Genomic DNA, 22,003 nt, shown 5'->3' on the forward strand with positions numbered 1-22,003 from the left:
GTATGCACTTACCATGGGTCTCCCATATCAATAACGCCCATAAATAGAGATATATTCCTTTCATTTTCACCACTTCTTGTCCAAGATTATTAGCACCACAAGGTTAATCTGTAAGAGATATAATAAATGTAGTTAGCAACATGAAGACTTACGAGTTTGTAAAATTAAATGACATCGTGACTCTTACCTTCTTTGCACATTAAAAAACCCAGTTAATATTACGACAATAAAAGTGTATACTTGTATTCCAAGTGAGAGTCTGTCACTAACACTTATGGGCTAGAAGTTAACGGTGTCTATAATGTGAATGATATCCCCCCTACCCAACACTGGAGGTCGACTGTCATTCATCCGAGTCAATGCACTCCAATATCAGAAGGGTCTGGGTTGCCCTGATAAGTGAAAGTGTTTTCTCAGCAATTGTTGACGTCAATCAAATCGGCCGTCGCCTTTCTATACACTTGTATTGCCGTTCCTGGTGCAATTAATGAAGTAAGCATGGACTATATGATTAGGTTTATTAACATGCTTATAAGGCCCCTGACTTCTTGCTTTTATTATGCTTCAATATTACATTCAACAACATTCAGATCGGCGTTATTGAACAGTTAATGGTTCTTTGGAGGGCTAGCCATGCTTCTATGACGGGGTGTACTGGTGTTGACGACTTGCTCCTTGATCGGGGACCGACATATCGTATATCACTCTGTGGGATGGGAACCATTGAAGCAAAAGTCAATTAGTACTTGTTGATTTAAAGAATGTTATGATAGCTTGAATAATAAACAACTAAATTACAAAAATAAGTGTGATCAACATACACCTGCTTGCGTAGGTATATACAAACAAAGGGAAGGCGACGTCAATGGCCAACAGTAATTACATTAAATACAAATACATCTATCTAAACCGATTAAGACTTGCTATCTATATCATCGCATGGTATATGCAGTGGACACTGGGTCAATCCTTTTGTAAGGGACCTTCTGTTTAGTGTGGTGTGGCTTTGGGAGAGAGGGGTGAGAGAGTTCTTACATACAAACTATTTTATTCGGTCACTGCTTCAAAACACGCACATTTTTTTGCATGCCGATCAATTGTTTTTTCCTCAAACATTTATTTTTTAGGACATCCATCATGGCCAGAATCCAGAGGACAAATGTTTTGTTTTTCTTTTTACAGGTAGTTTTTGACGTATCAAACAATCCCATACACACGCTTAGACAAACATGATCACCTGCGGACCGTCTCTGCCCCGGAATATCAACTGAGAGAGATAAACAAGGTGTACTGAGGACATGGTCTGGTCCGTATATCCAGAGACAAACAAGAGGCAGTGAGGACCATCTCTGTTCAGTATATCCACAGGGAGACCAACACGAGGCAGTGAGGACCATCTCTGTTCGGTATATCCACAGGGAGACCAACAAGAGGCAGTGAGGACCATCTCTGTCCAGTATATCCACAGGGAGACCAACAAGAGGCAGTGAGGACCATCTCTGTTCGGTATATCCACAGGGAGACCAACAAGAGGCAGTCAGGACCATCTCTGTCCAGTATACCCACGGGGAGACCAACAAGAGGCAGTCGGGACCACCTCAGCCCAGTATATCCACAGGGAGACCAACAAGAGGCAGTCAGGACCATCTCAGCCCAGTATATCCACAGGGAGACCAACAAGAGGCAGTCAGGACCATCTCTGACCCGAAATCTGACCCGTATATCCATCAGGAGTTGGGGGTATGTAAAGGATAAAACACGCCCCCAAGGGTTTGGTTGAAAATGTAAACACGAGGCAGAGGGACAAAATCGAGGGCCGGAGGCCCGGGGTTTTGTCCCGAGGCAGAGTGTTTACAAACCCGAGGGGAAGTGTTTTATCTGTCATATAAATCGACAGAAAATACGAAAAATGCACTTTTTCATGACACATTTTAATTTGGGTAATATGTATTTGGAGAATTGTATTGCAGGGAGGAGGGAAACTCATAAACGAATACACCCAAACACATGCGCGGGCATCAGACTTTCCATGATTTGCACGTGCTGGAAGTTCGCGATTAAAGGCGTACACGTGGGACGTCTTTTCATTCTGTCAGCAGTACGGTGCACGACAAGAAGGATGGAGAGAAGAGACGGCGATGATATTTTTGTGACTCAGTCGAGCGTTATTGAAATTGAGGAAAAGGATGATAGTGACCGTGAGTTTCAGTTTAGATTTGGTGATCCTCTGGACAGCATGGACATTGATAAGGAACTCGAAATTTGTGTACCTAAATCGACAACGTACAAAAGCGACTGGGCCCTTTCGGTTTTCCAAAGATGGCAACAGGAGAGAGGACAAAGGGCTATGGATTGCAATTTGGATCTTCCGAGTGAATGTACTCAATTTTGTACCTTACAGTCAAGTTGCATTTTTGTGTATTTGTCGTTGACGTAAGTGATACGAGTTTTACTTAAAAATATAAAATTGTGTAACGAAAGTGTGAATTGCACCTAATTATACAGACCACATTCTGACCATGAGTGAAATTCAAATTGTAATGACCCGGATTGGATAGTTGATCCGTGAAATTCTGTAATTTAAGAATATTCCTTTTTCCGTGAAGGTCACAAGAGCGAAGCTACATCGGACGTACAGAAGGCTAACATGTCTGATATCCTGTCAAATGCACCTAAGCGACTTAGTCGGAGACGGCGACAACTGCATTGGAAGGGACAACCGGGTGCGTGGTAACGGCAAAGACGGCGACAACCGAGTCGGTGAACAAGGATCAGGCACATGTCGTGTTCAATGTTACAATCTCGTAAATGTAACGATTGGTGTTTAAAGTGAATAATAAAATTTTGAAACTTGATTTTTTTTTGTACTTAATATATTGCTTTAATGCCCGGGAATTTATGTCTGATATCCCTGGGTCATTCTATAGAATATCCCTGGGATGAGGGACGTTCTATAGAATGTCCCTGGGGTATTCCATAGAATAACCCGGAGAGTAGGGATATTCTATAGAAAAACCCAGAGAGCAGGTTATCTTGAGAAAAGAATACCCTCGATAAACAATGACAAGCTGCCACTGACGGTTTATATGTAGCGGGGTAGTGGGGACAAGCATGGTGTACTGACGGAAGACGAAATGGGTGGTGGTAAGGGGTAAGGGGGGGTTTAAGGGGTTAAGGGGGGGGGGGGGGGGGTTAAAGAGGGGGGGGGGGGGGGTAAGGGGTAAGGGGGATGTCTGCTGGGGTAGATTCGCGGGGAGGCAGACAAGGAAACAATTCTTTTATTATGTTTACTAGTTAACAGGTTGTGGTTCAGAAACGACTGCAGTAAATAAGAAATAAATAAACGAGATGGCAACCAAGGCAAGTTATCTGGAACGTTCCACGATAATTGGAAATGCTGTCATTGACATTATCATATATTAAATACATGTAAATATCATGTGATACATGATTCTTATCATTTCTGGAGGAGAATACTTAACATACGCGCCATGTTACTTATATTGGAGATTCTATCACACTTTGAATACAAACAACTGGAGAATACAGTATCGTTTACTACTGGTAGTAATTGTTCAGTAAAAAAAAAGAATTTTTTAAAATTTTTTTTGGTTCAGTAAGGTATAAGGGCCCTTTCAAGAAAAACCTTTAAAAATTGTGATGGGAGTTGTTATGAGATGTGTTCATATGAATCAGATGTAGACTTTGCTTTATCAAACGTGAACTTGAAACGACACTAAATGTGTAAATAAAACTAAAATGTGTTGAAAAAAAAAAGATTTTTAGGTTTTCTGGAAGCATTTTGTATTATTTGAACTTGAACAAGCCTTGCACCCAAGATTTTCTAAGGAAATGTTGATAACACCAGTACAAACAGATAATGCTTGTGTCACGGACTTACTCGGCCCTTTTAACACATTTAACAATTTTTGTGTAAGCTAAAATCGAAAATTTTCACGTTTAAGTAGAATAAATACTAGTTGTCAACCATATAAACATGTCTGAAAATAGTCATACCAAGTTTTCTGTAATTTACAAGAAGGCAATTCCAGTGGACCAAACCGAGCCCTTATCCTTCCTCGTCCTTTCATAGAAAATATATGTAACAGTAACAGGTTTTACCGTTACTATGCGTACCTCTTATAACAGTTTATTTGTTAGTTCAAAAGAATCGGTTATATAGATTTTGTGGTTAAATAGCTGTAGCATCGCTTACTGTGCCGGGATACACCTTACTCAATCAATTTTAGTTCAACAAAAACAATATGTTACACGTCAACGTTAGTCGTGTGGAATTTGGTACAAAGTAAGCATGTATTTATAAACGGGCTATGTTGATATATGTACAATGTCATGAATATATATTACATACATTTTGAAACTACATAATTCTGGAGGAAAAATAAATTTCATTTTTTTACCGTGCTCGTTTGAGTAAGTCCCATGCAGTGATCGCGGTGCAAGTTCTTTACTATCCGTGAAGTCATTGCATAGTTGACGGGATTCAGAGGTCTGTGGAGTACATATCTCTGTGTTTACCTACACCAAGACAACACGGACTAAGCACCTCCCATAATCCACTCCCCTCGTTAACCTACCCTCTCACAGCCCGATATATAAGACGTCGACACAAGGCGATGAATAGTATTTCTCAAGTGGGTCTTTTCTTACAGAGAAAACTCGACTCGCAGTCTCGAGAGCAAGCAGCCTACAACAAACACGAACCACTTTACTTAATCAGCGAACCAATCTCCAAATCTACTGTCACGCTTTGCAAGTCATTATAAATTCATTTTCACATTTTATCAAAGTAAATATTATGTATCTCTGTCAATATTCTTATCAGGTTCAGGCCGTATCCGTCAGAACTAATCTTGGAATATTAACTGATTGTGGCAACACCCGGTTTATGGGAGCTGGTATATTATTGTGTTAACCGCGAACCGTTCAGTTATTGAGCAGTGCTCACAGGGAGATGAATGGCGGATATTTAGAGCGACCAGATGAAGGATCACTAATAACATCAGCACATTTCAAAGCATTGGTTATATTTACGAGATTCAGTCCTAACGTCAGCCAAAGTATTTTCTTGAATATAATTCGCGACTGATTATTTGCAGTATCTAGTCGTGCCATCGAATCCCAGGTTCGTTCTAATAAGATCGTTGAGGTAGCCTAGTGGTTAAAGCGTTCGCTTGAGACGCCGAAAACACGGGTTCGATTCTCCACATGGGTACAATGTGTGAGCCCATTTATTGTGTCCCCCGGCGTGATATTGCTGGAATGTTCTTAAAGCGGCGTAAAACCATACTCACTCACTCATTCGTCCTGATAATGATCTAATCGTCAACAGCACCATGCACTCGTAAGATTTAACAAAGGGGTAACGTTGGTGGTGGGGAAAATGAGTGTTTTTAAGTGTCCCCAAATCTGGAAACGCTGCTTTGAAAAATATTTCACAGGGAGTCCGCATGACTAGGGAAGAAAAACCGACGCAACACACAATCATATGTTCTTGGACTCACCTATGCACAGCGAAATGCAGCATCCGCGATTACTCTGCCACCAATGTCCTCATTTAAAAGTAGGGTTCACGGGTGGCCCAGGCGCCGCGATTCGCTGTGCAGAGTTGCCTCCCTTTGGCACGCCAGATACCTATGATTGTGGGTTCGAATCCCGGTTCACCCCGAATATGTTTCTAGGTTTGTCAGCACCATTCCTGTGCTCGTGGGTTTCACCGAAGTGGTAAAAATCTGAGACATGCATCACTTCGGGCTTTCCTCCAACATTAAACTGACACACCGTGATATAACTGGAATACTGTTAATACGGCGTTAAACCCAACTCACTCACTCATTTAAAAGTAAAACTATTGCACTTGTATTGTAATCGTTTAAAATACTAGCGACTGATTCAGGACAACCTTTGTCTGAATGAATGCAGTATTTAATTCCAAAGTATAATTGCCATTTAGTCATGGTTAGACCTCGTACGTGTGTCACTTGTGCCTAATCCATTTGATGTTTCAGAAAACATAAGTTTATATCAAATTGTATAGCTTTAGGTGAGTCCCTGGAGTCATTCTGAATCAATAACAATGTAACTTCTAAATATTGTTTCTGTATAAACTGTGTGAATAAATCCTGTGAAAATACTGAATAGTTATAGGGAAATGAATTAATGATTTATCGAAGAGAATAAATAGTTACACTGAGTAAATTGTTTGACTTAATATAGTTAATCACACATTTGCTAAAACGTTCTTAAAATATTATGATTTTTTGACGAAAGTCACCTCGCCACATTGAATGATTTTACTCACTGCAGTCGTCGTTCGTCGCCTTTAGTTTTCTACGAAGACAAAGAGAGTTCGTTTTGGGCACGTGAGAAACGTGGTCGCTTGTACTGTAAACACAAAAGTAAACAGGCTTGAACTCAATCGCCATTAAACATAGTCTTCTAAATCCGATTTAAGAAATGGATTACATGAGTAATATACCATTCGATGTAATATAATTGCGGTGTCATCCTACACTACAGATGTATATACAATTAAACAATGTATAATTTGATACACACTTTACACACGATTTTCTTTCTAATATCCTATCCTATTGGGTATCATTAATCCTAGGACCGCCTCCGTGGTCTAGTGGTAGAGCGTCCGCCCGGAGAGCGAAAGGTCCGGGGTTCGATTCCCGGCCGCGTCATACCAAAAGACGTTAAAAGATGGTACTTGTTGTTACCCTGTCTAGCTCTCGGCATTAAGGGGCTAAAACAAGGACTGGTTGGCTCGGAGTCAGTATACTGTGTCTGAGTGGGGTATTCATGTTAAACTGCGGCATGGTATCTCAGTGAGCTAGCACTATAAATCGGCATCAGTCCGGACTAGTACAAGCAGCCACACACACAAACACACAAGTGCATGCACGTCGCTATATATAAGTGAAATAATCTTGGACGCGACGTTAAACCCCATTTCACCTCACTTCATTAATCCTATTGCTAAATCTGACACCGATGTTCAAATCCTCATACAGGGTTATCTCTCTTATTGTTGTACCCCGTAAAAAGTATTGTGACATTTTAAACACGAAATTGAGCGAGTGGTGCCAAAGAAATAATATTTTAGCTGAGGGGCCAAATGGCTTTCACAAAAAACAGAGCTGTTTGGATCACCTCTACAACATTTGTATAATAATCAAAAATAATAAAAATTGTCAACATTTTGTTGTTCTATTGACATGAAATAGGCGTTTGATAATGTAAACAGAGATTGTTTATGGTTTAAAATATTAAAAAATGGCATAAACGGAAGGGTACACATGTGCATATAGTGTACGTGATTATGAATGCAACAGTATGCAGTGTGCGTGCGTGCGTGCATGCAAGCGTGACCGTGTAAGCAATTTGGCGTGTGTGTATATGTATCATGTAAATATGATTTTATATTTGATTACGAACCTTGGTTTGTGTTAATTCAATACGGCGCTAACCGTAAAAATGATATTGTTCTTGATGTACTCTGCTGAAACTTTTTTTTAGAGGACAGAATTATTTGGATTTCAATTTGTTTTGCACCTTATATCTTATAATATCATAACTGTTTGTGTAAAATGAGGGGGTGGTCGGGTAGCCAAGTGGTTAAAGCGTTCGCCTGAGACGCCGAAGACACGGGTTCGATTCCCGACATGGGTACAATGTGTGAAGCCCATTTCTGGTGTCCCCCTGCCGTGATATTGCTGTAATATTGCTAAGAGCGGCGTAAAACCATACTCACTCACTCACTTAGAAATACAATGGATCTACAATAGGGCACACTGTCACGATATGTGACTCATTATTCAGGAAGGAGATTATAACACTCAGGAAGGTCGTTTTGATACTGTCTCACTTTAACCCCAATAGGTTTGTGTCGTCAATACTTCAGATATCGTGGCATGTGATAGGACACATTAAACACATATCGTGTAATCAACGAGACGTTTTTGTTTATATAGCTGATCAGTTGAAGAGTGTCTGACTGCGTGAGTGTGTAAATAGGATGTTAAAAGCCATAGCCAGCTATGCTGAAACCTTATCATGGCGACCTGTACAATGCCAGCCAAATACAAACAAGGGCGGTGGAGCAGCCTAGTGGTTAAAACCTAAGCTCGTCAAGTCAAAAGCCCGGGTTCGATTCCCCACATGGGTACAAAGTGTGAAGCCCATTTCTGGTGTTTCTCGCAGTAATATTGCAGTAATAGTACTAAATGCGGCGTAAAACCATCCTCACTCAAACAATAAACATTTATTTATTTATTTATTTATTTATTTATTTAAAACAGGCAACACGTTGTTGACATGGATCATCATGTCAGTCGGTTTCTGCGAATAGTACCGCACCCAAATATTACACAGCATGGAAGAGGCATTTTGAGAAAACAGAAATGTAGAGTAATGTGTGTTGAAATGATAGTATAGTTTGGAAGAAGTCCAGACGTTTCCACACCGGCTACAAGCCCTGAAAGCGTCACTGGTGTAGCGCCATCGCGCCCCCCGATAACCTGGAACTTTAAGCATGGCATCAATCCTGCAGGTGGTTTGTCTGCACCAGATTCGTAGCCGCACTGATTTGGCGAGATATTAACTGCGGCGTTAAACAACATTCAGTCATTTAATCGTTCAGAAAAGTATTGAAAATGAAAACTTGTTTGTATATGGTCAATGTCACACGGATGTAACAGAGCGCAAGTAGATTTAACGGCGGGTAAATACATCACCAATGTCAACAAGGATATCAGTTTCCGAAGTATAAAAGGAATTTACAAGTAGCTTGTAATATACGTCTTTGACCTGAGAATTAGTTTAATGTTTATAGGTTCTATAGGGGCTATAATCCCCAACAATTTTATAGATTAGCAGGTATTGTGCATTGATGACAATAAACAAGGAAGTAAAGGCTTCGTCACATTGTTAACATTCACGTCAAAGTACACTTGAAATCTCGTTCATATCATCAGAGATGGGCGTACATGTTCTCGTACACGACTTTCCTCTTGCGTAGAGCAGTTGGTGAGAGGTCAAATGATTAAGCTGTTGTTCTACCTTGATCATGCGAGTTGCCAAGTCACCAACAGCAATGATGAAGACACGTTTATTCATACTGCATATCAGCTTTTTATGTAAGTATACTGTATCATAGTTTCAAGCGTTTTGTAAGTATGCGAACTATCAGGTGATTCTTGGTTTCAAGGTATGGGAGGCTCTAACGAAACATTCGACGCACTGTGAGTCCCATGGAATACGTTTTTTTTATACAGGAGATCGAAAATATGTCGTCTGTGCACTAGCTGTAGTGTATTCTTCATATAATATTTCAGCATTTGGGGTATTAAATATATGAAGGATGAGCAAGTGTGTGTGTGTGTGTGTGTGTGCGTGCGTGCGTGCGTGCGCGCATGAGTGTGAGTTTGTGTGGGTGTGTCTGTATATATGTGTGCATGAGTGTGAGTTTACACACAGTTTACACACACACACACACACACATATATATATATATACACACACAAGCACACACATGCACACATATATACATAAACACACATACACACACACGCACATACACACTCACACAAATACATACACATGCTGTCACTCGCGCGCACACGCACACACACACATACATATATATATATATACAAACACACACACATATTCATATATACATATATACACATACACACATGCACATACACACGCACGCACGCTCGCATATATATATACATATACACACATACACACACACAAACATACACATGCTGTCACTCGCGCGCACACGCACACACACACACGCACACACACGCACGCACGCACGCACGCACGCACGCACACACACACACACACACACACCTATAAGTGATCCCGTGGGGGACGACGTCACTCAATCAACCAAGTCACCTAACCTGGACAACCGATCGTTTTAGGCCAGTATTAAGTGGTGTAGTCTGGTATAAAATGATGTAGCTTGGTATAACGTGGTGCAGCTTAGTATAAAGTGATGTAGTTTAGTATAAAGTGATGTAGCTTAGTATAAAGTGATGTAGCTTAGTATAAAGTGATGTAGTTTAGTATAAGGTGATGTAGTTTAGTATAAAGTGATGTAGCCCTGTATAAATTAGTGTAGCTTAGCATAAAGTGATGTAGACCAGTATCAAGTGGTGTAGCTTAGTATAAAGTGATGTAGCTTAGTGTAAAGTGATGTTGTTTAGTATAAGGTGATGTAGCTTAGTATAAAGTGATGTAGCTTAGTATAAAGTGATGTAACCCTGTCTAAAGTAGTGTAGCTTAGTATAAAGTGATGTAGGCCAGTATTAAGTGGTGTAGTCTGGTATCAAATGATGTAGCTTGGTATAACGTGGTGCAGCTTAGTATAAAGTGATGTAGCTTAGTATAAAGTGATGTAGCTTAGTATAAAGTGATGTAGATTAGTATAAAGTGATGTGCACGCGAGTGAGAGCATGTGTATGTATGTGTGTATGTGAGTGTGTGTGTATGTGTGTGTATATGTATATGTGTGTGAATAGGTGTGTGTGTGTGTGTGTGTGTGTGTGTGTGTGTGTGTGTGTGTGTGTGTGTGTGTGTGTGTGTGTGTGTGTGTGTGTGTGTGTGTGTGTGTGTGTGTGTGTGTGTGTGTGCTTGTGTGTGTGTGTGTGCTTGTGTGCTTGTGTGTATGTATATATCTCTGTGTATGTGTATGTGTGGGTAGGGGTGTTGACCTATAGCGGGACCGTGTTGTAACCTCGCGATATCCGAACTTTCGAGATAACAAAGCATAATCATTCAGACAGATCAAGTAACGATATAATAGCCACATAGCATTACGATGCAAGGAAGTAAGGGCTACATCACTTTATACTAAGCTACATCACTTTATACCAGTCTACATCGCTCTATACTAAGCTACATAATCTTATACTAAGCTACATCGCTTTATACCAAGCTACATCATTTTATACCAGACTACACCACTTAATACTGGCCTACATCAGTTTATACTAAGCTACACTACTTTATACAGGGTTACATCACTTCATACTGGGCTACATCACTTTATACTAAGAAACATCACTTTATACTAAGCTACATCATTTAATATCAGACTACACCACTTAATACTGGCCTACATCACATTATACTAAGATACGTCACTTTATACTAAGCTACATCACTTTATACTAAGATACATCACTTTATGCTAAGCTACATCATTTAATACCAGACTACACCACTTAATACTGGCCTACATCACTTTATACTAAGATACGTCACTTTATACTAAGATACATCACTTTATACTAAGCTACATCATTTAATATCAGACTACACCACTTAATACTGGACTACATCACTTTATACAAAGATACATCACTTTATACTAAGCTACATCATTTAATACCAGACTACACCACTTAATACTGGCCTACATCACTTTTTACTAAGCTCAGCTCTTTATACTAAGCTACAGCACTTTATACTAAGATACATCACTTTATACTAAGCTACATCATTTAATACCAGACTACACCACTTAATACTGGCCTACATCACATTATACTAAGATACGTCACTTTATACTAAGCTACATCACTTTATACAAGGCAGTATAACTATATACTAAGCTCCCCAACTTTACACTAAGCTACATTCATTTTTACAAAGGTATGTACGTTTTCACTGTTCATAAATGAATGTAGCTGTCAGCATCCATATGTTTCGTTCGTCACTTTAGGACTGATCTATAACTTGGGTTTCAGGTATTGCTGACACGTCCAGTGTAGCCGAGATGAAGTCACCTGTGACGTCATCGATGACATCATCGGGTAAGTCTCAAGTTACTACTGGTGCACAATGATGAGATGACGATACCTGCTTTGTGACGTCTATGGATATAAAGTGAAGTCTAACTGTTTTATGGGAATGCTCTGGCACGACAGGCGCACACACGCACACACACGCACGTGTAAACTAAGACAAAGTGAAAGTAAAAACTTATGAAAATAATCATATCTTTATTTTGGACCTCGAAAGATGTCGGCAAAATTTCAATATGTACGTTTGTTTACCATGAGCGATGTCCAACAGCTAACTGTGGCGGGGGATAAAATAGTTACTAAAAATGAGAGGTGACGAGCGTATATGCTCAAATTAATGTCCAGTGACATCTCCTGTAGTTTGGTTACTACAAATGATATAATGTTATCAACATATGTTAAGAACTATATCCGCAAGTCAGTGACACAGTGCGTCGTAATACATTTTTTTACATCAGTAGTAAGTCTGTGAAACACTGCGTCGTAATACATTTACGTCAGTAATCAGTGACACAGTGCGTCGTAATTCATTTACATCATTAGTAAGTCAGTGACACAGTGCGTCATAATACATTTACATCAGTAGTGTGTCAGTGACAGAGTGCGTCGTGATACATTTACATCAGTAGTACGTCCATTACACAGTGCGTCGTAATACATTCACATCAGTAGTAAGTCAGTGACACAGTGCGTCGAAATACACTTACATCAGTAGTGTGTCAGTGACAGAGTGCGTCGTAATACATTTACATCATTAGTAAGTCAGTGACACAGTGCGTCGCAATACATTTACATCAGAGATTTCTTAAGTTGTTTAGGAACCTGTCGCAATTGCAAATGTTAGTCATCATTGATCAATTGGCAACTCATTCAAAGGTAATTGTTTAGATGTGTCAAATAGATCCCGAGGTAAATTCATAGATTGCTGGAGACTGTCACTGTCAGTCCAGACACGGATCGAGTCGATAGTTTGGGTGTGCATGTCTTCGTTTTATAGGGACGGTCGGGTAGCCTAGTGGTTAAAGCGTTCGCTCGTCACGCCGAAGACCCGGGTTTGATTCCCGACATGGGTACAATGTGTGAAGCCCATTTCTGGTGTCCCCCGCCGTGATATTGCTGGAATATTTATAAAAGCGGCGTAAAACCATACTCACTCACTCACTTCGTTTTATATGGAGAGATAAAGATTGCCGTGTATATTTTCTCGTAAACAAAGCCGGAAATATCAATCAGCTTTACAAACATTTTCCCCCAATCTTCCGGTGATTCAGTTAAAATTACCCGACTTCATGGAATTTTGACGGAACGGTTATCCTTCGATAAATACACAAAAAGTGAAAACCAATCCTGGCATTTAGATGTATGCATGATGAACAAATGATGTATACTCACACGCAAAGGAAACGCAAGTGGTTTTAAGCAAATAGGTAACAAACACGGAACCATAAATTGATACGAGTTTTAGCATGTAGTGAAGCCTGATGGTGTTATAATTTTTTTTGGTTGCATTTTGGAAGCCCCGAGTAAAAACGCAACATAAAAAACGAATCGCCAAAACGCAACATTTCAATGAATATGTGGGTATCATGCACCCATTTCTCGCAAAATCGAAAATGCACGAACTGTCACGAACTGTAGTGGGTATAAGACTGGCCGATTCTTAGGACCTACCACTCCTTGGTCAACAATGCCACACCTAACTCAAATTCAGAGAATCCAAGCTATCGGACGTTTGGAAGCTGGAGAGTCTGTCCAAGATGTTGCCCGTCATTTCAACGTTAACATAACCACAATTTACCGTCTCCTGCATCGATACAATGCTACACAGACCACAGATGACCTTCCTAGGAGCGGTCGTCGTAGGGTCACCACACCTCGTCAAAATCGGCAGACTACACGTCAACACCAGCGACATCCGTTCCTAACTGCAAGTGAAAGTGCTCGACAGACCATAGGAACACATAATCGACACATTAGCCGGGACACTGTGATCCGACGTCTCCGTTCCAACAACCTCAGATGTCGTCGACTAGCACGTCGTCCTATTCTCCAACCACGGCATCGACAAGCACGACTTTCTTTGGGCACAGGGTCATCGCAATTGACGTCATCGTGAGTGGAGGCGTGTCATCGTCTCTAATGAAAGTCGCTTTTTTGTCTCCCATGCAGACGGAAGAGTCAAAATTTGGCGGCGTCGAGGTGATCGTTTCGCTGACAGAAACGTTGTTGAAAGGGATCCATGGGGTGGACCTAGCGTCATGATATGGGCAGGGATTGGACTTAATGCGAGACTTGGACCCATGTGCTTTCTGAATGTTGGTCAAGGTCGGGGACACAGCGTCCTGCTCAGCGGTATTTCGACCAAGTGATCGTACCCCACGTTGTTCCATTTATTTGCGCAACAACAACACATTTTCCAGCAGGACAACGCTCGTCCCCATGTTGCCAGAGCTACCATGGCCTTTCTGCAACAACACAACATCCGTATTCTACCGTGGCCAGCCCTCAGCCCTGATCTGAACCCCATCGAACAATTGTGGGATGAGGTTCAAAGGCGTCTGTACAATGTGCGCCCAGTCCCTACAACTGCCGATGAACTACACACAGCTGCTCTGGGTGTGTGCAGGAGGATCCCTAGGGCCTTCACAAATCGTCTGATGCACTCAATGTACAGGAGATGTGTGGCAGTGATCAATGCTAATGTTGGTCAAACCAGGTATTGACTGACATTTTAGGTATTGACCCGAAACTGTGTAAGCCCTTTACATTTGAAAAAACCCCAATTATGTCATCTGCCTTTTAATCCATTAATCTGTCTTCAGTCAAATTTTTGTCAATCTTGCCCAATTAGTATTTCTTGTTTTTACTGTTGAAAATAAATAACATGATGTATACTGCATACTCGACTTGCGTTTCTTTTGCGTGTGAGTATAGTTCTATGCATATACATCTTCCTTGTTACAATGACTGCTTTGTCGCTTTGGTGTAGATACTAACGCCGTGATGAAGCCAGTGATGAAGAGATATGTGAAGTAGTGGGGTTACATACACGTGGATAATTGATAATGTTTACACAACAGAAAAGGTTAAAGCATAAAGCCTGATTGATGTACATAAATAGGATTAACAAGGCACGATGGGTACAACAATACGGTGACTGATATGGACAAGCCAGGATGAGAAGAGAAGGATTAATATATCTCATTTCCATTGTCTATTATATACATTTTATTTACAGTAAACTACGGTTATAACGAATTCAAGGGAGTTTAGTTCGATATAACAGTAGTTCGTTATAAGCAGATATACAACATATCCTTTACTTCTTATACTGGCTTATAATCAACTTTCATATCAATCGCTGTATTTATTTCATGGCATGTTAATTATATTCATGTATATTAATGCAAATGGCATGTCAGACTGATAAAAATCCACCACAGAAATGCCACGACTGACACCAGAACAACTCGAGCGGGCCCTTAGTATGATGCAGATAGGAACCACCCATGCCCGATGCTAGAACTTTTGATTGCTCCCGTGTGGCTGTAACTAACTTGACTCAACGTTACAGACAGACAGGACAGACATCAGACAGGCCAAGAACAGGCAGACCTAGAGTAACTACGCCCAATGAAGACCGGTACTTGCGTACTTGCATCTCCGGAAACGATTCCTGACAATGATGTCATCAGTGACGAATGCCTTAGGGAATATGGTTAGTCGACAGACAGTGGCCAAGAGACTCAGGGCTTAAGGAATCATGGCTTACAGACCTTACAGAGGACAGGTATAGATGGGCCCGGGCTGTACGTCGTTGGAAGCGAAGCGACTGGCAGAGGGTCGTCTTCACCGATGAAAGACGGTTCTGTCTGTTCAGAGCTGATGGAAGACATTTTGCGTACAGGAGGTCGTGCCATATGGTGGAGGGCAGGGTTATGGTATGGGGAGGAATGTGTGGGCAGAGGATACCATTCTGTTCATCGTTAACGGGAATTTGACAGCTCAGCGTCACGTGAATGACATTCTTCGTCCGATTGGCCTACCATTTCTACAACAGCTGCCACATTGTGTCCTTTATCATTATCAGAACGCCAGACCTCATACAGTCCGAATCGCACAGAACTTCCTTTAAGCTATCAACGTCAACCCTCCCCAGACATGTTCCATATAGCAACCGCAACCGCCAACAACTGATCATTTCTGTTTGCACTTGCTTTATAACGGTGTTAGTATCTACTCCGAAACGTCGCAGTGATTGTGATAAAGAAGCTGTATATCCATAGAACGATATCCCTTGTTTAAGGATATAAGCTGTTCACAGTCGGTCTACACCTTGTCACACAAACATGTGCCTGTTACTCCGCGTCCCACACTGAGGTGTCACAGACCTAAATCAAATCAAGCTCTTGTTATTAATTAATTGATCTTATTTTAGTGATGCTTCAAAATAAATAACAAACAGATTTTAACAATTAAAGAAACATTTGAAAATGTGGACTTTTCCCAAAACTGAAGAAGCCTGTCCTTATCTTGTACGCTACAAAACTCAATGGCAACGCATGCTACCTTCGCGAGACGTTAGTATCAGTTCACACATCACTGTGGAGAGCTTGCTGTGTCAAGGCCTTTCGGATGATGTCATGACTGCAAAGAAGAGATGGACATTATGGTGCTTAAAAAGCTTTTATCGGAATAAAATATTCTCCTTTGAACAGTTTGTTTAATTGCTTTATTGAATGTTCGTAACAGGGGCCCTCACAATATTTTGGCAGATCGACACATAGGAGTTCCCGATACTATTTTTAGACCTTGTTTCCAAAATTGTGTTTTTTTGCGCACTGACACGATGTCACAGAGTAATTCTTTTTGGGAAAGTAGTTCCGGGTCGTAAGTGCTTCCTGCACTTATCAAACAGCAACTTTCAACATTGATTTCATGTCAGTCAGTCACGAAATTACGGAACAAAGGATAACACGTTCACTTAATTATACCGAATGCTTCCTCCAGCACACCGAACGAGGAAACTGTTAGTGTGAATTTGATCTCCTTTTACAAACTTTCGGCTATGTATTTTCCTTGTTTTAAGTGTATGCAAGCTGTACACATAAACATGGGTGCAAGTGTGTATGTAACACTGTGTACCGAATCTCGTAGCATGCTTCGTGATCAGGTTTCCGGTAGTATGTCTCTAAAAACTTCCGCCCTGTTACTTGTCTGAAGACCCGTGAAGATCCGGGGTAGAATAGGTCTTCAGCAACCTATGCTTGTCGTGAGAGGCGACTCACAGGATCGGGTGGTCAGGCTCTCTGACTTGGTTGATGCATGTCATCGATCCCAATTGTGTGGATCGATGCTCATGATATTAATCACTGGGTTGTCTGGTCCAGACTCGATTATTTACAGACCGCCGTCATATAGCTGACATATTGCTAAGTGCGGCGTTAAACAACCAACCAACTAACAACTTGTCTGAATACACAGTACAAACTATTACAGGATGTCTTACAGATCTTGTTTTATCATACTGCTTTTCCAAAGACATTATTTACATGGAGCAGGAAGGACCCAGAAAGGGATGTTGGGGTTGTAAGGATCAATTGCTGGTTCAGAAAATGATCCTTGCAGAGGCTAAAGGTACCACCGTAACCTCTCAATGTGCAGGATAGACTACAGAAAAGCTTATGAGTTTTGTACCTCACGAAGGGATTTTGAAGTCACTTGAATGTATTGACTTCTCCGAGCGACTACTTGTTTTACTCAAGTCTTTAATGAATTGCTGGTCAACTCAACTTGAGATGTATTCGCAGGGGCAGGTGATGACTTCGGAACCCATTTCTACTAGAAGAGGAATATTTCAGTTCGATTCTTCAGTCCTTTGCTTTTCTGTTCATCACTGAATCCTTTGAGCCTTTTGCTCAGCAAAGAGGAAGGTTATCGTCCTGGACCTCCTCAGCACAGATCCCCAACACCCCTTACTTACCTCCTTTACATAGATGACCCTGAATCTCTTGTTTCATCTGAAACGTGGCAAGGTGAAAGAGGATCAGTCACTTAACGTATTGGCCTTCTCGGGGAAGATCAGGCCTATACGTACTTAGGGATGCTGGTTAGGTACAAACTGCAGAATGCCCATATCAAAACGTCGGGCAGAGTACAATTGTAGACTTAAGAATATCTAGAGGTCAGTGCTGAACGCTCGCAATAAAATCAAAGCCCTTAATACTTATGCTGTATCTGTCCTTCGTATTCTTTTGGTGATGTTGATTGGACGAAACAAGAAATTGAAGGTATTGGCATCCTCACACGAATAATCATGTCAGACAATAGGTCCAAACAACCCTCGCTTATTTGTCTGATGACACTTGCATGGTGTACTCGTGATGAAAACAAGGAATTCCACATTTTTCTTAAACGAGCCAAGGATGTGGGACATAATCTCAAATGTTCATGTGGATTTTGTTGATGGTTCTGTACTGCTGGACGTTAAAGAAATGAGTGTCAACCAAGCGAAGTGCCATATTGGCCCAGACTCAAGGAGGGGTTTTTCAAGGAGGGGCTATCTGAACGACCACTGCATCGAGTTTATGTGCAGTGTGTTGAGAGCATCAGCAACCCCGCGGAGTGCTACGCTTGGATGAAGTCGGCTGGAGTGGCTCGATCATTTTATTACGGTCTTAGCTTGTGGCTTTGACACGGAGGGTTATCCATGGCACGACCGCGAAATATGTATAGGGCGTCATGGAAAATGATAAATACAAAATTCTTAGATTGTCTCGTATACAGCCTCAGACCTATCCAGGCTAACAGATCCGATCTTGTCCTTTTTGATAAATCCAATGAAATCATTCATATAATCTTTTCATCATCTATACCATTTTCTGTCACTTTTGACACTAATGTGATTGACAAGATTCGGGAAAAACATCATGACTTCGCTTTCGAAATGTCACGCCTGCATCCCAATTACTAAGTTGTCCGACTCCCAATCTCATTAAAATCAGATTTATTTCTCGCTATCGCTAAACAAAGATCAGAGGACATCCAATTAATTATTATGTATGTTCTTGCAGAATATTCCCGATCTTACTCTGAGGTCCGTATTGTCTAAAAGTAGTTTCGGCATAAAATGTTAATTCACTTGAATGTAAACGATTTTACATTTGGAGATAAATGTATTAGCTTTCCCCACTAACATATAAGGAAGGGTTTATATTTAACCCACAATCAATTCTAACAAATCACGATCTATGACGGTTGTAAGACAGCATTGATCCTTGTACTGAAGTCAGGTCAGCCGCCATTTGTCATGAACTGTGACTTGTGGCGGTGTGTAAATTGTTGATCTTGCAGTCAATCACTTGTTTGCATGGCCCAGAGTCCATTCTGCTATGATGGAATATGGCTGACCACGGACGTTTACTAACAAGAATTCACAAGAACAAAATTCTTCTTTGATAGTCAATCGTTCATGTACATTTTTTGAAATTTTGAAATATTTGCAAATAACAATTTGATCAAGTGAATTATTGAGTGGAAAGTTGTCTCAGCGTACTGAACTTCATTTTCCGCAAACACCAATGTTTATTATGTAAATTATGTAATTTATGTATAATTTATGTAATAAATGTTTGTGAAGAAAATGCTTAATACGTAATTCTTCAACAGAAGGATCAATTGCACTGTCAGCAGGAGAGAAAACGTCACTCGCTGGCCAGTCAATGGAAACACTCGCAGATATAGCGCATCCTGAATCAATAACTGCAGCATCTGTAACAGCAGAATCAGCTGACGACACCAAAATACCAACATCGGCTTCAATGGTGCCATTAATAACATCAGCATCATTGGCGTCATCAACACTGAGAACGTTACCGGTCACAGACAGTCAGTCAGAGCAAACATTTACAGATGCTTTGTCACAATCTTCGCCTTCAGTGCCCCGATCTGATTTTATGTCAAATTCTCAAACACCAACACCAGAAATAATGACATCAACAACACCCCCTCCACCGGCTGCATTTTCAACAAAGGATGAAACCTCGGCACCGAGGACAACTACTTCATCCAGTCCATCTGCAGCTACATTGTCAACACCAGTTCTTACAGCAAACGTAGCAACAGGTGATATAACGGCGGCACTGAGCACAAGTAATACATTCATTACATCGGAATCTACATTGTCAACAGCAGTTCCTACAGCAAACGTATCAACAGGTGATTTAACGGCGGCACTGAGCACAAGTAATACATTCATTACATCGGAATCTACATTGTCAACAGCAGTTCCAATAGCAATAATAAATTCTTCATTATCGGCAGCAATAACGCCGTTGTCAGCTTCACTAGCAACGTTCACTATCACAGCGGTGTTAACATCGGAATCAATACCATTACTATCTGGTTCCACATTGAAATCAACAGAATTTGCTCAACCAAGTGCAATATCATCACCAATCACAGCACAACCAGCACCAACACAGTCAACGCACATGGCATCAGTATCCACGAGCACCTTCACGATATCTACTTTAATGACACCACAACAAGTAACACAGGAACACCAAGGTGGGTAGATGCTTCTTTAACCAGTAACACAAGAACACCAAGGTGGGTAGATGCTTCTTTAATCAGTAACACAAGAACACCAAGGTGGGTAGATGCTTCTTTAATCAGTAACACAAGAACACCATGGAGAATAGATGCTTCAGTAATCAGTAACACAAAAACACCTAGGTGGGTAGATGCTTCTGTGACTAGTAACACAAGAACACCCAGGTGGGTAGATGCTTCTGTGACCAGTAACGCAAGAACATCAAGGTGGGTAGATGCTTCTGTGGCTAGTAACACAAGAACACCCAGGTGGGTAGATGCCTCTGTGACTAGTAACACAAAAACATCAACGTGGGTAGATGCTTCTGTGACCAGTAACGCAAGAACATCAAGGTGGGTAGATGCTTCTGTGGCTAGTAACACAAGAACACCCAAGTGGGTAGATGCTTCTGTGACTAGTAACACAAAACACCCAGGTGGGTAGATGCTTCTGTGACTAGTAACACAAAAACACCCAGGTGGGTAGATGCTTCTGTGGCTAGTTACACAAGAACACCTAGGTGGGTAGATGCTTCTGTGACTAGTAACACAAAAACACCCAGGTGGGTAGATGCTTCTGTGACTAGTAACACAAGACCACCCAGGCGGGGGAGATACTCCTGTAATCAGGAACACAACACCGAGCTTAGTTGATTCTTTTTTGTAATCAGTAACCCAAGAACACCCAGGTGGGTAGATGCTTCTGTGACTAGTAACACAAGAACGACAAGGTGGTTATATACTTCTGTGATCAATGACACAAGTACATCAAGGTGGTTGGGTAGATGCCTCTGTAAGGAGTAACACAGAAAACTAAGGCGGGTAGATACTTCTCTAATCAGTAACACAAGAACGCCCTGGAGGATAGATGCTTCAGTAATCAGTAACACAACACCCAGGTTAGTTGATTCTTATTTGTAATCAGTAACACAAGAACACCCAGGTGAGTAGATGCTTCAATAATGCCTGCTTTTGCATAGGTCATCAGCACTCAATGATTGTCATGGAAACCGACCTATGAGGCTTTGGTGTGTGACACCGCCTCCATGGGCTTGTGAGTGTCTGCCCAGAGAGAGGAAGGCCGGTGGCTCCAATCCCTGGGGCTCAGCGAGGAGTGCGAATCTCGGAATCAGTGTAAAAAGCGGCAGGATGCCTCAGTGGGCTTGCACAATAAAACCGTCTAGTCCTAGCAGTCACACTTGCATGTGCATGTACGTTGCTGTATAAGTGCAATAACTTTGAACGCGACGTTAAACACCATTTCATCTCAACTCACAATGTGAGACCTGAATGATTGTGTGCCATCGTATCCTAATGGCTTGGATCGCTGTAAAGGGTCCCTTTGCCGACTGTTGCGTAAAATAACCTTCACTCACTGTTATGTTATCATCTACGAATGCTCGGCTTAGAAATACATTCAAAATGTGACATTTGTTGGACACTGTTAAACTGAAAAATAATATATTTGATTTATTCAAATAAAAATGGAAAACAGATACTAGAATTATAGTTGTTTCGGCCTGATAAGCTTCCTGTTAAAAAAACCACAACTGATTTAT

The 22,003-nt window shown here is 41.1% G+C and overlaps 1 protein-coding gene across 1 annotated transcript in view; it reads left to right on the forward strand.

The window, feature by feature from the left end:
- The first annotated feature begins 9,040 nt into the window (after positions 1–9,040).
- Positions 9,041–22,003, forward strand: part of LOC139445234 (receptor-type tyrosine-protein phosphatase alpha-like) — a 42,004-nt gene continuing 29,041 nt past the window's right edge. Inside the window, exons 1-3 of the mRNA XM_071226373.1 lie at positions 9,041–9,164; positions 11,796–11,861; positions 19,521–20,420. Of these exons, the coding sequence (XP_071082474.1) occupies positions 9,095–9,164; positions 11,796–11,861; positions 19,521–20,420 (1,036 nt within the window). The 5' untranslated portion in view covers positions 9,041–9,094. The remainder of the gene's footprint in view (positions 9,165–11,795; positions 11,862–19,520; positions 20,421–22,003) is intronic.

The sequence above is a fragment of the Haliotis cracherodii genome, unplaced genomic scaffold (assembly GCF_022045235.1).
Source record: "Haliotis cracherodii isolate W230 unplaced genomic scaffold, xgHalCrac1.p SCAF_6, whole genome shotgun sequence".
NCBI classification, from domain to species: Eukaryota; Metazoa; Mollusca; class Gastropoda; order Lepetellida; family Haliotidae; genus Haliotis; species Haliotis cracherodii.